Source organism: Megascapheus bottae, chromosome 28, assembly GCF_031878675.1.
Source record: "Megascapheus bottae isolate mThoBot1 chromosome 28, mThoBot2.hap1, whole genome shotgun sequence".
NCBI classification, from domain to species: domain Eukaryota; kingdom Metazoa; phylum Chordata; class Mammalia; order Rodentia; family Geomyidae; genus Megascapheus; species Megascapheus bottae.
Genome location: NC_143536.1, coordinates 12,499,253 through 12,515,668, shown reverse-complemented (window position 1 = coordinate 12,515,668; position 16,416 = coordinate 12,499,253). Strand labels below are relative to the sequence as shown.

Sequence of the window (16,416 nt, the reverse complement as noted above, 5' to 3'; positions counted from 1 at the left end):
AGCACATGAGATCTGTACTGCTCAAATCTCTTCCCCCTCAGTTCTATGCCTAGAGTCCTTTCATAAAGCCTGGCATCATCACCTCCATGGACTAGAGGCACAGTTCTTGTTACGACTCTAAGGAAGACAGCACTCCCTACTCCAAGTCTGAAATAAAAGTTCTTTTAGTTTTTTTTTTTTTGTGGGGGGGTAGGGGAAGGTCAGTACTACAATTTGAATTCAGGGTCTCATGCTTGCTAAGTAGGTATGTATCATTTTAGCCAGGCCTCCAGCCCTTTTTGCTTCTGTTTTTCAAGTAAAGTAACAAGGCCTGAACCACAATCCTATCAATGCATCACAAATGGAGTGACAGGTACACACAACTATACCCAGATTTTTTTTTTTTTTTTGGCCAGTCCTAGGCTTGAACTCAGGGCCTGAGCACTGTCCTTGGACTTTCTCAAGGCTAGAGCTCTACCACTTGAGCCTCAGCACCACTTCTGGCTTTTTGCTATGTATGTGGTACCAAAGAATCAAATCTGGGTCTTCGTGTATGCTAGGCAAGCACTCTACCACTAGGCCAAACTCCCCGCCATATACCCAGATTTTTAGTAGTTAACATGGGAGTCCTGAGTAGCTAGAATTATGGGTGAGCCACTGTGCCTGGTTGTTCTAACTCCTCAGACAAGTCTATCAGATACTCTCTTCTGTAAAAGTTAACTTTCTAAGGAAAAGATCACTTCAAAAAAAAAAGGTTCTGAGAGCTATAAAAACTGGATCAAGTCAGCAACTTACCAAACTCCGCATCAGAAAGGTCTGCCCCATTAGGACAGTCTCGAGAACTGTTCCTGGTTGACAGCTTGCTGGCACTAGATCGGGAGTCAGAAGCACAAGCTTTGGCCACTGACTGCACCAGGTGCTCATCGTCTGCGTTTCTCCAGCCCCACCAGCTGACCTCTGGCTGTCCACAGCGGGCGATGACAGCTCCATTGCTCTGGTGCCTGTATAGAATCAAGACATGACGACTGTACCAGCCCACCATTCAGATGCTATATACTCACTCAATTTTAAGCAGCTTAATGAATAATTTGACTCATACTAGGGTGGTTTCAAGTTCTCTCAGTATCTAGAGGGCAGAAATTTCACACACGTAATTAACAATACCTATGCATATACTTCTTCAGTTATCACACCATTTTAAAGCAACTGTGTACATTTTTTTCTTTTTGAGTCATAGGGCTTGAACTCTGAGCCTGGGTGTTGTCCCTGAGCTTTCAGCTCAAGGCTACCTTCCAACCCCTTGAGCCACAGCTCCACTTCCCCTTTTTCAGTGGTTAATTGAAGGTAAGAGTCTCACTGACTTTAGTGCCAGGGCTGGCTTTGGACGGCCATCCTCAGATCTCAGTCTCCTCAGTAGCTAGGATTATAGGTGTGAGCTACCATGCCCATCAAACTGTGTACTTTTTTGATTTCTAGTCCCAAGGCCTAAACTCAGGGCCTTGGCACTGTTCCTGAACTTTTTAGCGTAAGACTAGCTCTACCACTTGAACTGCAGCTCCACTTCCAGCTTTTTGGGTAGTTTATTGGCAATAAGTCTCCCAGTCTTTCCTACCCAGGCTGTCCATGAGATTTGTTATTGTTATGAGGCTTAAGCTTGGGGCTTGGGCATTGTCCCTTAACTTTTTTGCTCAAGGCTACCTACCACTCTCCACTTTGAGCCATAGTACCACTTCTAGTTTTCTAGTGGTTAATAGGGGATAAGAGTCTCATATACTTTCCTGCATAGGCTGGCTTCAAACTGTGATCCTCAGATCTCAGCTTACTGACTAGCTAGGATTATAGGCATGAGCCATGGGTGTCCAGTGTGTATTCTTATTTTTAATGATTTTTGGGGGGGTAGCCAGTCACAAAAGGCCATATTCTGTACAATTCCATTAAATAAAGTTTCCAGCTATTTGTATGTAATGATAGATTACTGGCTACTTGGGATTATTTTTGGGGGGGATGGGGGGGAGAGGGGAGGAACCTAGGATGTAAGGTAGGGTTAGGGAAAGAATGATCAGTAACTGCTAACAGATACATGAGGTTTCTTTCCTGAGCGATGAAAAAATGTACTAAAATTGTATAGCTCCAAATGTAATACACTAATATACCAAACTTAAGGGACAAACTATATGTGATAAGAATCAATAAAAAATTTAAGGTATCAAATAACTTACTATAAAAATAAATTATTAGGAGCCGGGAGATTAGCCTAGTAGTAGAGTGCTTACTTAGCATGAATGAAGACCTGGGTTTGATTCCTCAGTACCACATACATAGAAAAAAGCCAAAAATGGTGCTGTGGCTCAAGTGGTAGAGCTCTCGCCTTGAGAAAACCCAAGGACAACGCTCAGGTTCTGAGTTCTAGGCCCAGGACTGGCAGAAATAAATTAATGAATTATTAGAAATAAAGGCTGGTGTAAAAAAATTCAAATTTCCTCTACTCAACTCTGTATTTCAGAAGATGTTCAGGATTGATTCCTCAGTACCACATACACAGAAAAAGCCAGAACTGGTGCTGTGGTTCAAGTGGTAGAGCATTAGCCTTGAGAAAGCCCAAGGACAGTGCTCAGGCCCTGAGTTCAAGCCTGGTCTGACCAAAAAAAGTTTTAAAACATGAACACATAAACACATACATGACATAGATGAATTTAAATAAAATGGATGGATTTACATAAAATGGAAGAGTGAATCTACTTGCCTTCTTCAAGGAACAATGTGAGAAAGATTTTTGTTTTTAAGCCTAATATTCACAAGCAAATGAATTAGATGTGGCAATAACTATCATAAGTTGCTTAATAATTTTTGAAGCCGCTCTCATTATGAGACAAGAAGCTGGAAGTACTGGTGTCTTGCCAACATTTGGGTCTCATGTTGAATGAAACCAAATAAGAAATAAAACCACTCCTGTCATGTCTCCTTACAAACAGGCACAAGGAACCTCCTGAGCTGAATGACTGCAAGGAATGATTGGAGAATAGGCTAGTGAAGCTTTTCTGAGCATGTTCTGCCTCTAAGTCTTCCCACACTGCCCAAGAAGAACATTAGGTGGCACTATTCAACCTTGGTTTTTGTGGAGTCCAAGGGCCCCTGGACGGATTTACAATAGCTAGATTTCTAGTGGGCTACTTATTGCAAGAAACAGTTTTGCAAGAAGAAGTTATGTTTCTGTAGTCTTCTATAATGCTTTACATTGCACAAAAGATAAGTTAAAAAAAAACTACAGTTAAAAAGCACTTAAAAAGGATTGGGAATGTGGCTCAGGATAGAGTGCTTGCCCAGCATGAATGAAGCCCTGGGGTTCCATTCCTCAGTACTACATAAACAGAAAAACCTGGAAGCAGAGTTGTAGCTCAAGTGGTAGAACATTATCCTTGAGCAAAAGAAGCTCAAGGACAGTGCCCAAGCCCTGAGTTCAAGCCCCAGGATTGACAAAATCAGAAAACAAACAACACAACCACCACCACAACAAAAAACAGCAGCAGCAGCAGCAGCAGCAGCAGCAACAACAACAAAACACTTAAAAAAAAAAAGTCATTTCTCATGAGCCAGAAGCGTAGCCTAGTGGTAGAGTGTATGCATGAAGCCTTTAGTTCAATTCCTCAGTACCATATATACAGAAAAAGAGGTGGGAAAGTACCCAAGGACAGTACCCAGGCCCTACGTTCAAGCCCCAGAACTGGCAAAAACAAAAAAACAAAACAAAACATTTCTTTCACTTAAACAGAACCAGGGAAAGAATCAAAGATGTCTGATGTACAAAAGTGTAAATGGCCTAGTGGTAGAGTGCTTGCCTAGCATGCACAAAGACCCAGCCAGGTTCCATTCCTCAGTACCATATACTTAGAAAAAAATAGGAAGTGATACTGTGGCTCAAGTGGTAGAGCTCTAGCCTTGAGAAAGTCCAAGGACAGTGCTCAGGCCCGGAGCTCAAGCCCAGGACTGGCCAAAAAAAAAAAAAAAAAAAAGTATAACTGATGTCCAATGGATATGCCTCACTTATAAAACACTTTCAATGTACACAAAAACACATACTACTTTAAATATTTCTAATTTAAGGATCAGGCAAGCTCCCCATGTGACTAGAAATTTCTAATGATCACCATGCACACAAGGAATAGAGCTGTGAACTGCACTACAGAGGTGCCTTTTGCACCACTTCTCTGTTAAAGAAATCTGTCTTCAGCTATAAATCCAATTAAGAGTCCCTTTGTCGCAGAATGACAAGGTCCTTATCAGGTGCCAGTTTGGCATGGAGCTGTCATGTAACTGCTGCTTTCAACCTCAGAAGTCACTGGTACAGTCTACAGACAACTAAATTCAGCAAATGTATGTTGGGTTCAGAGATATCCTGCCACTTAGATTAGCAAAGCAAAGAGAACATTCTTCAGTGTACCTCTCACAAAGCTCCCAAAGTTAGCCAGTTTGGAGTTCATAGATAACAAACACATGTTGTAAGAGAGGCTAGCTCTAGTAAAACTGGCCAGTTTTGCATAGACAATACCAAAACCTCTTTCCCTCCTCTCTCTGTCTCTCTCTCTCTGTCTCTCTCTCTCTCTCTCTCTGTCTCTCTCTCTCTCTCTCTCTCTCTCTCTCTCTCTCTCTCTCTCTGTCTCTCTCTCTGTCTCTCTCTCTGTCTCTCTCTCTCTCTGTCTCTCTCTCTCTCTCTCTCTCTCTCTCTCTCTCTCTCTCTCTCTCTCTCTCTCTCTCTCTCTCTCTCTCCCTCCCTCCCTCCCTCTCTCTCCCTCCCTCCCTCTCTCCTTCTCTCTCTCTCTCTCACACACACACAGACACACACATCTTTTTTTTGATGGTGGTATAACATTTACACTGGTGATTTCATTCATACCCTTAAGCTTTTTGGTCAGTGGTGTTTTTCTGTTTTTTAGTGTCTATGCAAGGCCTGAACTCAGGGCCTAGGTACTATCACTGAGCTTTAGGGCTCTAGGCTAGCATTCTACGTTCTAAGCCATAGCTCCACTTGCGATTGTTTTTGTGTTTAGTTGGAGTCATTGTCTTTCCTGCTTGGCTGACTTCAAATCACAATTCTCAGATCTCAGCCTCCTGTGTAGCTAGGACTATAGAGGTGAGTCACCAGTGCTGGTCTAGCCTTTGTCTGAGTCAGCCTGGATCGTGGTCCTTCTATTAACACTTCCCACCACAGCTGGGATGACCAGAAAGCAGCATAATGCCAAGTTTTTCCGGTATAGGTGCGATTTGTCAAATTTTGATTGCCTGGGCTGGCCTGGGGACTGGGGAACTTTTGATCTCAGCGTCCTCCATAGATAGGATTATAGGAATAAGCCACTAAACCTGGCTTCAACTGCAATACTTGGAAATTTTCTCTGAAAAAAAAAAAAAAAACGAACATTTTCGTTTATGTATATACTCTAGAGTCTCTAGAAAAGAGAAAATACCCTCTGGATTGCGCCCTTTAGAATAGGTTTAGAAAAGAAAAAAAATAACTCTAATTCTTATTCTATTCTAGAATCTTTTTTTCTTCAACCAAGACTCCTAGGCTTCTCTGCCTCTCAAAGTCAGTGAGAAGCAGACTGCAGGCTCTTGATCTACCCGAGCTGTGGGCCATGCATCAGCTGGCTGCTCTGCCATTCCAGTGGGGCTGCTCACTGATAAAGACTCATAAATCCCTTCAGTTTTCACTGTTCATTTCCTCATCACTCCAGTGATAGGTAAATTTGATGACCTACTTTTCTAGGGGTTTCTGAAGAAAAAAAGTGATGAAAACTAAGAGAGAAAATCTAATAATAGGTTTCACTGGGCCAGAGCAAATATTTTTTTACTCTGTGTTCAGGGCTGGGAACCAGAATTTGCCTTCAGTGGACTAAATGAGTAATCTGGTTACTTCACAGGGAATTCCAGAGAAATCCCTTCTGACAATCTCAGTAATTTCACTGGAATGCCTCTTGGCACTAGAGTTTCTAACTTGAGCTACTGGTTTCATCTCAGAGTCCAAAACGTCTGCAAATTAGAAAAATGAATTTTAAATGTAAAGAAGTAACAGCAATGACTTCCTAAAAATATAACATGCTTCTCTAAAAACTGAGTCACTGATTTATAAAGGCAGTGCTCAAGGAATATAATCTACACCAATCAAAGGAGCCCATGTCACTACTCGAGAGAATAAACTGCTATCAATTAGGGAACTTACTACTCAAGGTGACACAGCAAGGAGTGTCACCAAAAATTTGAACACAGGTTTGAGATTTGACTCTTAAAAAACTTGTCATTCTGTCACCATACTATCAACCCTTTCTGAAACCTGCAACTCTTGGCTCTTTCTGCCATGCGTCTCTGAAATCTACCCTGCCCCAGCCATCTCTAAATGTTTCCTCTCAATATAAGTCTTTCAGGTGTCAAAGAAAATATCACCGTTGATCCCACTCTATTTTCCCAAGTCTAACTTTCTAGGATTCATCTCTCTCAATCCTAAAGCCCTGCTAACAACTGAAGTGACATGTAGAAAGCACACATGATCTTGAAATTGTGAGCCTAACTGTTTTTCTATTAAAATGTTCTCACCAGTGTCACCCAAACTGCCAACTAGTGTCCTAGAGTACCAATGTGTTACTTAGAGGAGCAGCTTCAGCAGTAAGGAAGCACAAACCTGTCCAGAAAAGTTCTCTGAAACGCCTGTACCTGGTCCCAGGGCAGCAATGGTAAAGGCAGAAGACCACACACCATACACAGTGGGCACCAGTGTTATCCCAAGCTGGAGCGGGTCTGGCTTACTTACCTATAGACAACTGCAGGGATGCGCTTCCAGGATCTGAAGCTTGCTACACTTTCTAGTTCTTTGTCAGTGATCCAGGCAGGCACAATGAGCTCTTGTGGGTAGCTGCCACATAACCTAATCGAAGAAAAAGGGGTCGAGGCAGAGAGACAGATGGGAGATCCAGGTTAAGTCAACAAGGGAATATGGATTATGCTATCACAAAGCTAATGGCAATGGGGGGAAGTTACTACTTAACTTTTGATCTTCTAAACAGAATGGGCTATTCTAAGTGTTTGTTTATACTATACATATCAATGATACTAGTGTGGGTCATTCCACTGGATGCTACCATTTATTATCTAGAAATCTAACAATGAAAGAAAGGAGAGTTGAGGGGCACTATCTTTACTTTCTATGGTTAACTGTTGTAACACACATCTAGGTCATTTCTAACTACTATTTCAGGTTTCCAGAGACTTCTTAGGATTAACTAAGATTCTCTGATTTAAACCAGACGGTCCTAATTATAGGTAAGTGGTACAACCAAGAGTGTACAAAAGTAACAGCATATGCTAGCCTAGGTCCATACAAAATGTCAGTCCCATCAAGTAAGGTAAGGAATGTAAACAAGCTATTAGTCACAATTTCTACAGAACATACTCCACAACAAACTATACTCTGAGGAAAAAGCTCTCCTTTTACAAAGGAAGATGGCCGGTCAAGTTGGTGACCTGGGAACTAACATTTCTGATATATTTTTTATTTATAGGATAATGCTTCTCTGTGGAAACCAAGCTTCCTTCTTAACATTAAAAGAAATAAGACTTTCAATACAAATATTGAAACATGTCAACTATCACCTCCATGTCCCTCCTTTTCTGTCCACTCCTATGAATTATTATTAGAGGAAGAAGCAGAACTCCACACAATGGTTTAGGAATTGGAGTTTGATGGTTTTACACTAAATATCTCTTAGGTTTCATTTCCAGAAGCAGATGTAACAGAAGTCCAAAAGCCACCAAACCTAAATGACTATGAGTACTTTACAATCTTCCTAACAGCTATTCACTAACTCCTAAAAGTAACGTGAAACACAGCAATCATTGTTAATAAACTAACCAAGAATCTTATTCCTTTCATTTTAAGCTCAAGAACAGATTATGACGCTTACTTTTCCTTTATAGTACCAAGAGTCTTTCAAAGTCTTGAGGATGGAATCTGCTAGTTGTGCTTAAAATCAAAGACAAGAATTTTTTTTTTTTTTTGCCAGTCCTGGGCTTGAGCTCAGGGCCTGAGCACTGTCCTTGGACTTTCTCAAGGGCTAGCGCTCTACCACTTGAGCCTCAGCACCACTTCCGGCTTTTTTCTATGTATGTGGTACCAAGGAATCGAACCTGGGTCTTCATGCATGCTAGGCAAGCACTTTAACCACTAGGCCAAACTCCAGGCTAGACAAGAATTTTTTTAAAGCCATGTTACCTAGGAATTTTTTTGAAAAACAAGTTCGGTGAGGGAGGGCTCTAACATACATAGACATGTTAAACTGTAGCCTTTTGTACAATTATTTGAAAACAGTAAATATGTTAACAATAAAACAAAAAGGTTGGCTTCCTTTTTTTGACTCTACTAAATGTTCTGAACATCATGATCATTATCTTCTAGATACTACACTACCAGAGACCAGCCCTTCATCAAGCACTAGCTGCTCATTTAGCTTCTTACTGTTGAGAAGCAGGTGCCAGTGCAGGAAAGGTGAGTTGCAGTCAGCAGAGCCTGTGGCAGCCTCAGACTCTGCAAGGCCTGTCCCTCCTCCACATTCCTCCATCTTTCCTTACCATGTCTCAGAGAACACAACAGTTCTAGACCAAAACAATCTCAGGTTCTTAACTCTTTGGCTAAGGCCCATGTTAAAAGAGTGTGTTCAGTAGTTAGCAACTTTCCTAACAGAAGAAAATGGGGGATATACACTAACAGGACAGGAAAATTTGGCTATCATAATTTAAGGCAACTCCTGAGACCAAAGAATTAGTGCTACAAAGAAACTTAAAAAGAGGGCCGAGAGTTTGGCCTAGTGGTTGAGTGCTTGCCTAGAATGCATGAAGACCCAGGTTCAATTCCTCAGTACCACATACATAGAAAAAGCCAGAAGAGGTGCTGTGGCTCAAGTGGTAAAGTGCTAGCCTTGAGGAAAAAGCCCAAGGACAGTGCTCTAGGACTGGCAAAAAAAAAAAAAAAAAAAAAGAAAGAAACTTAAAAAGAAAGGATGTTTTATAGAAACTTGGATTACCAAAAATCAGTGACTATCTGCCTTACCCATTCTACCATAGCATCTATGTTAGCACCTATATATTCCATAATAGTTGTATTAACACATAAATGGTTTAATGGTCATAGCTGTGAAGTTAGTTTAAGACCAACATATTAAAAGAATAGAATAATACTTAATGTAATGTCTATGTCATAGGGTCTGGAGTAAAATGACAAAGACTGTCTCCTCTGAGATCATGGATCCTTATCTCTAATGTGATGGCAAGCAGTGATGAGAACAGTGGAAACTGCCTGCCTACACAGAGGTAAGAGTATTATTATCTAGACATGCTTGTATGTGCCAACAAGAACAGAGGCCTGACAGGGACAGAAAAATACCTTCAGGATCTTGTTAATGAAGGATCACTTTCTACTCCAGCAAAGGGAACAGAAGTTCAAGAAGTACACTGAAGATCATGCATTTAGACTTAATAAATAAAACTATTTTAAAGGAGAAGTATTAGGTTCAAATTTCTGCCGCCTGAGAATTGACCTTTCTACACGGGCTGTGAAAAACACAGTCTGTAGGGACCCACACAACTCACTTGTACTTCTCATTAATATTGGAAATCCTCCAGGCGTTGTTCATATCAAAACCCATCCGCTCCACTTCGTTCTTAAACCTTGACGATACATGCTCCCCTAGGGGCCAGAGAGGGAAAGAGAGAGAAAGAGAGAAACAGACAGAAGAAAAGAAGAAATGAATGCCATTTTCTGAAACAAGGAGAATAAAACCATGGTTACTTTGTTATATATATATATTTTTTTCAAATTCAAAGGCAGGAATTGTATTAATAATGAAATGACATATTTAGTTTCAGTTAAAAAAACACAACCCAGGCAGTTTAAGACAGTAAGGAGAAAATAACTTTGATCAAGAATTATGCTATCTCTCATCTCCACTTCTGACTATGAGGGTAGCATCACACAGCTCATTTTACTGCAGACAAACAAGAGAGGCAATAAGGAGAAAATAATTTTGATCAAGAATTATGCTATCTTCATCTCCACTTCTGACTATGAGGGTAGCATCACACAGCTCATTTTACTGCAGACAAACAAGAGAGGCTTTTATGGCCACTGTTCTTTCTTTTCACTCTGGTTACTTTTTCTGCCTCAACACCTCAAACCCATGGTCTGAAATATAAAGATCACCAAGGGGGAGGAAAGAGATAGGTTAAGAGGGATGAGTAAGGATGTTCAAAGGGGTGATGCTGATCAAGAGGCACTGTAGTCATAAACAGCTCTATTGAACGGCAACTCCTTTGTACAATTACTTCATATGTGTGTATGTATTTCTTTTAAAAGATCACTGAGAATAGTAATATGATCTATAATCCTTCATCAAAACCTTTATCAGTCAAATTTTAGAACTTAAAAGCAATTTTCTGAATTATAGAATAGTATATTAATTTTTTTTTTTGCCAGTCCTGGGCTTGAGCTCAGGGCCTGAGCACTGTCCTTGGGCTTTCTCAAGGCTAGAGCTCTACCACTTGAGCCTCAGCACCACTTCCAGCTTTATTCTATGTATGTGGTAACAAGGAATCGAACCCAGGTCTTCATGCATGCTAGGCAAGCACTTTAACCACTAGGCCAAACTCCCAGCCCCTAATATATTAATTTTTAAAAATTGGGACTGGCTAATCACGCATTGATATTTTCCAGTGCCAACTACCAGAGTAATTCACAGGAAGTGAGGGATGGTCCTATCAGCTCAGCTCAGGTCAAACTGCCAAAAAAGGGTAAGAAAAGCCTTCTGTTTTCTGAGACTTTAGGATTACCCAGCTGCAGGTAAGTAAGTGGGCAAGGAATCAATCCCAATCGCCAGTACTCCAGGAAGCACCCAACTACTAAGCAGAGTGCTGACCATCTGTATAAACACCCACTCAAATTAAGTATAATCTACATTTGCCCTAATAAATTTGGCTTTTCTTTCCTTAATACAATAACAAAGGTAGAGACATCATAAATGCTCTAAATCTGAAGTGCTTTCTTTCTTGAAAAGTCTTACAGTAGTGATTTTTATTAAAATATAAAATTTTAGCAGCTGAGTGAGGTGGCTCACGCCTGTAATCCTAGCTACTCAGGAGGTTGAGATCTGAGGATTGCGGTTCAAAGCCAGTCTGGGCACTAAAAAGACAGTGAGATTCTCGTCTCCAATTAACCACTAGAAAGTGGGAAGTGGGGCTAAGGCTCTAGGGGTAGGGTGGTAGCCTTGAGCTGAAGAGCTCAGGGATAGCACCCAGTCCCAGAGTCCAAGCCCCATGACCCGCCACACACATACACATACACACACACACACACACACACACACACACACACACACACACACACACACACACATCCATCCCCAAGAGCATTAGCAGACTTCTAATGTACATAAGTTGGTATTACAGGTTGTAAAATAAATGTTAGTTAAGGCTGAAAGAAACCATAATAACAAATAAAAGCACAAAACTAACTGCTTTGGTGATAAGACATATAAAGCTTTCCTCTCCCTGAGAGAAGAGTTACAGAATAGGAAACAGCAATTACTTGAATGAAGGACAATTCTGTAAAACTACTTTCCATTTAAACTGCTGTTCTTGAGCTTAAGCTAGGTATTATATGCTTCCTGAAGGAATGCTATAAAAAGATGAGGTTCAGAGATGCAGGGAGAGGTAATAGCCGAGTATGTCCCATTTGGAAAAGTTTTAAAAGCAATGTAGCAGGTTTCCAAATAGGATTAAAAAAAAACAAAACACTATCTGAATTGGGTACCATCTGTCTACAAATTACAAGAAATACTGACCACTGGGAAGATCAAACAAGGAGTCTTCCACTCAAAATGAAAAAGCTGGGAAATTAACAACTTTTCAATGCATTAGAAAGGTATTTCCCCTTTCCTATTATAGCTCCAACTTTTTGCAAAAAGCAAAACTATTTTTATTAGTGTTCTTTTATAATATATAGTTTCTTGAGAACAAGCAATACATTTTAATGATCTTTATATTCATAAAAAAAATGATTTCACTGGGTTGGGAGTTTGGCCTAGTAGTAGAGTGCTTGCCTAGCATGCACAAAGACCCAGGTTCCATTGCTCAGTACCACATACAGAGAAAAGCCAGAAGTGGTTCTGTGGCTCAAGTGGTAGAGTGCTAGCCTGGAGGAAAAAGCCCAAGGGCAATGCTCAGGCCCTGAGTTCAAGCCCTAGGACTGCCCCCCATCCCAAAAAGTAAAAAACAAAAACCTATTTCACAACCTTTGAAATGGACCATTACAACCTACAACAAGAATTAAGTTTTTCTATTTAGAAGGCCAAGATCTGAAAATCACTGCTCAAAGCCAGGCCCGACAGATAAACCTGTAAGATTTTTATTTCCAGTTAACTATGAAAAAGCTGGAAATGGATACATGGCTCAAGTAGTACAACACAGGCTGTGAGCAAAAATGGCAAGAGGCCTCAAGTTCAAACTCACATGCCAGCACCAAAAATGATAGCATATATTTATTTTTAAAAAACGTTCTCAGAAAATAATACCCAAGCGCTGGCACCAGTGGCTCATGCCTGTACCTTAATTCTAGCTGATCATGAAGCTGAGATCTGAGGAACAAAGTTCAAAGCCAGCCAGGCACAAAAGTCTATGAGACTCTTATCTCCAATTAATCACCAGAAAACCAGAAGTGGTACTATGGATCAAGTGGTAGAGAGCTAACCTTGAGCTCAGGCCTGTAATTCTAGCTACTTGAGAGGTGGTGATCAGAGACATGCTGGGCATAATGTGAGACTACTTGGAAAATAACCAGAGCTAAAAAGGTTCTGGAGGCTCAAATAGTAAAGTGCCTACCTAGCAGGTCCTAAGGTAAATCCCCAATACTATGCAAACAAACAAACAAACAAACAAACAAAAAGAAAAAAAAAGGCCTACTTGGAAGCTGAAATATGAAGATCCTGCTTCAAAGTCAGACTGAGCAGGAAAGTCCAGGAGATTCTCATTTCCAATTAACAAAAAGCCAGAAGGAGAGGTGTGGCTTAAGTGACAAGAGGGTCAGCCTTGAGTAAAAAGCAGGATAGCAAGAGAGACTACATTCTGGTTCTAGCCCCAGGATCAACACAAAAAAAAACAGATAAATCTAAGGCCTGATAGTGGTTCCAGTACTAACACACACACACACACACACACACACACACACACACGAGAACTAGAACTTACATGAATAATTTTCTTACATGAATAATGTGGCTTCTATAAACTGTGTTGACATTCATTTATGTTTAGCTAGCAAAGTGAATATAAGCTTATCTATTACTGGATTCTCCAAGAATTTCCATCTCAGAATTCATCCCTACAGGACTCAATAAACTAAAATTGAATTAGTTATTATGTTGTAATAACCCAACTTATTTTAAATACTGAGGCCTTAAGAGTCTTCTATCTAGTTTCATATTTCATTTCAATTCTTCTTGGCTTCTTCTGCCCCAAATGAGAATTTATTCCTTTTCAATATTTAGTGTTTTTGGTATCACAAACAGTCCAACAATATCCAACATTCCATTTTCTGAAATGAACATTTTTTAAAGAAATGTACAGTTTATAAATCTTTAATCTAAAAGAAATTTCTGCCCTGGCTGATTCTGCATAATTGTGAGTACTCAAGCCTATAATGCATAGAGGTGTACACAGGTCTGCTACAGAAGAGACTTACTCAGCAGGTGGAGAAGCAGACCTACTCAAAGTCAGGAGAGGCAATCAGTATCCCTTCCAGATATTCAACTATGTCAGGAAGAATCATTCTTTTTATGTACAAACTCTTAGTAAGCCCACTAGACTCACACTGTCTGAACTGCATTCAAGCCCAGTAGACAAAGAGGCTGCTATACAGCAAGCAATGTTAAGACTCAGAGTCACATGCCATTTATTGATAAACAAGACATACTTAATGGACAGCTCTCACCAGAGATGTCAGAGAGGTAGGCATGGTGCCGGTGAGCTAGCAGCTGAACTGTCAAGACTCAAAACTGAAGCTCTAGCACAAAACCCACCAAGAAGCTGGCTACAATGAAGTTGAAGAAGACATGAGAGAGAATCTTCAAACTGTTGAGTCTATAGTTTGTCTCAGTTTGTGATGGGGCCAAATGTAGAGTCAAAAGTCTGGCCAGTTTCACAAGGGAACTTCTATAGCACTGTGAGACTTCTTTCAATCCTGATTAATATCTAGAGCTGTGGTTATAGTATAAACGGCTTAACTATGGCAGGCTAAACAGCTAGACATCAAAATGTATATGAATGCCAAGGCAATGACATAATTTACCAAGTTCCCTGCCCTGATTCTTTTGGCCCTTTAACAGGCTAGGTAGAGAACCCATAAGAAGCTTTATGAACTGTTGAAAGTCTCAGTCTGTGCCTGTGGTCTCCTGCACTGGGCAGAGTATACATGTGCATCATTTGGAAATATCTCACATGTTGTTATAAAAACATGGTTGTCTGGTGTGTTCATATTTTGGTTGAGTAATGCTGAAGTCACCAATACTCACTAACAGCAAAATAAAAGAACCAGGTTAACTTGTTTTAAAAAGTACCACCACAGTATTTATTTTTTTACTCAAAAGCAAGTTTTTTTCTTCTGCATTCCACAGTGAAAATATATAAAAGAAAAAAGGCAAACATGCTCAAATCAAGTCACTAAAATATGATTCTATGGGAGGAGTGACAGGTTTACCTTTGATGTGGATTGTATTTGGGGAAAACAGAATACTCAGAAAATTTCCAGTCCTAATTATGATGGCCTTCCTTGTACTAGTAAGATTTCAAAAGAATTCTCACAAGCATATCACAAAGTCTCAAACGTTTACTGAACTCTGCAGCATTAGCAGATTTCAGGATATGCATATCAGTTTGGAAAGAAGAGTATAAACAGCCCCATTTGAAGAAAAAAAAAACATGTAAGGGGTTAATAGCTTGTCTGGTATTATTTTCAGTTTATTAAGAGTACAGATTTAAATTCCAATTTTTTGAGTTTCATGTATCTTCATGTATTACGAACAGAGGAGAAGGCAAAGAACATTCTGTCTATCTTTGTCTTGGTGGCTGAAGACTACCAGATATTATTATTAGGAAGTGAAGGGCTTGGCTGAGGATGTAGCTCAGTGACAGACTACTTTGTCTAACATGTACAAAGTTCTGGGCTCTAGTCCTAGAACTGGAAAAAAAAATCAGAAAGAAGAAAGAAAAGGATCTTCTTTTTCTGAATACCCTAAGAATTGATTCAAATCCAAAAGAAACAAATGAAATTATCAAGAGAGTCTATAGGTATAGGTGTGACACAACAGGACAGAGAGAGAACAAGGATGGTTGACTGAGGCTGGCAACCAAAAACTGGAAATCTCTTTAAGTTAGGGGTCTTAAACCCCAAGAAGGGAGTTTTGTTTTTGTTTATTTATAATCCAGGGCCTTTTGCTTACCAGGCAAGCACTCTAGGCCCTATTACAAACCTAAGCCCTTTTTAAACTTGTTATCTTTTAGTCGTATCTTTGTCAAGGGTCATCCTTAGTGGGCAATTCTCTTACCTATGGCCTCCTGCCTTGCTAGAATCACAGGCCCTAAGATATTATGCCTGGCTTATTTGTTGAAGTGGTGGCATAGGGGTAGTTATCTTACTAACTTCTTGCCTAGTCTGGCTTTGGACCCAACCTTTATCTCCCAAGTAGATGAGATTACAGGTATGTACCACTATGCCTGGCTGGTCTTCAGAGATAACACCTTGCTGATCTTGCCAAGGCTAACCTCAAAACTATGTCTTCCTATCTCTACCTCCTCAAAATCAGGGATCATAGTCTTATGCCACTACAAGCAGCTCCAAATCATGGTTCTTTCATAATAATGCAGGAAGATGCACATCTCAATTCATTGTTCTAGGAGATGTTTGAGACTGAAATTTCAATAAGATGCAATGATAAGATACAATTCAGCAAATAATACGTGTAATATTTATGCATCTCATTGCGTAGACAGTGGGAATCAATGTAGATTCTGAGGCTTTCCCTAGGAGAGGGACCTCTGTTTCTAGCTTTGTGTTCAAAGATTCCAAGCAATCCTCAAAAACTGAGGACTAGTTTTAAGTCCTACATCTGTTACTGACTAGTAGTGGGACTTGGTAACATGTTTCATTTCTGGGCCTTTTTTACTTTGGATCCTAAAAGAGATACTTGTCTTGCCGGTCTGACAAGGTCAGGGAGACCAAATGAGGGTATTATACTAAAGGGTAGGAAAAGGTATATATGAAAACATCTTTTAAAATAAGATACTTTTTGTTATAAGCACCTTAATTAATAAAACAAGAATATAAACCAAAACTACCACCAGTGACCCCTAAGA

General features: G+C 40.1%; 1 protein-coding gene across 4 annotated transcripts in view; it reads right to left on the bottom strand.

Moving 5' to 3' along the window:
* Positions 1 to 16,416, bottom strand: part of Mtmr3 (myotubularin related protein 3) — a 107,960-nt gene that overhangs the window by 19,048 nt on the left and 72,496 nt on the right. For all 4 annotated transcript variants that reach the window (XM_090320448.1, XM_090320450.1, XM_090320451.1 and 1 more), the window contains exons 8-10: positions 9,607 to 9,703; positions 6,776 to 6,889; positions 775 to 980 (exon numbers count right to left, since the gene is read on the bottom strand). In XM_090320448.1, coding sequence (XP_090176574.1) covers positions 775 to 980; positions 6,776 to 6,889; positions 9,607 to 9,703 — 417 coding nt within the window. The remainder of the gene's footprint in view (positions 1 to 774; positions 981 to 6,775; positions 6,890 to 9,606; positions 9,704 to 16,416) is intronic.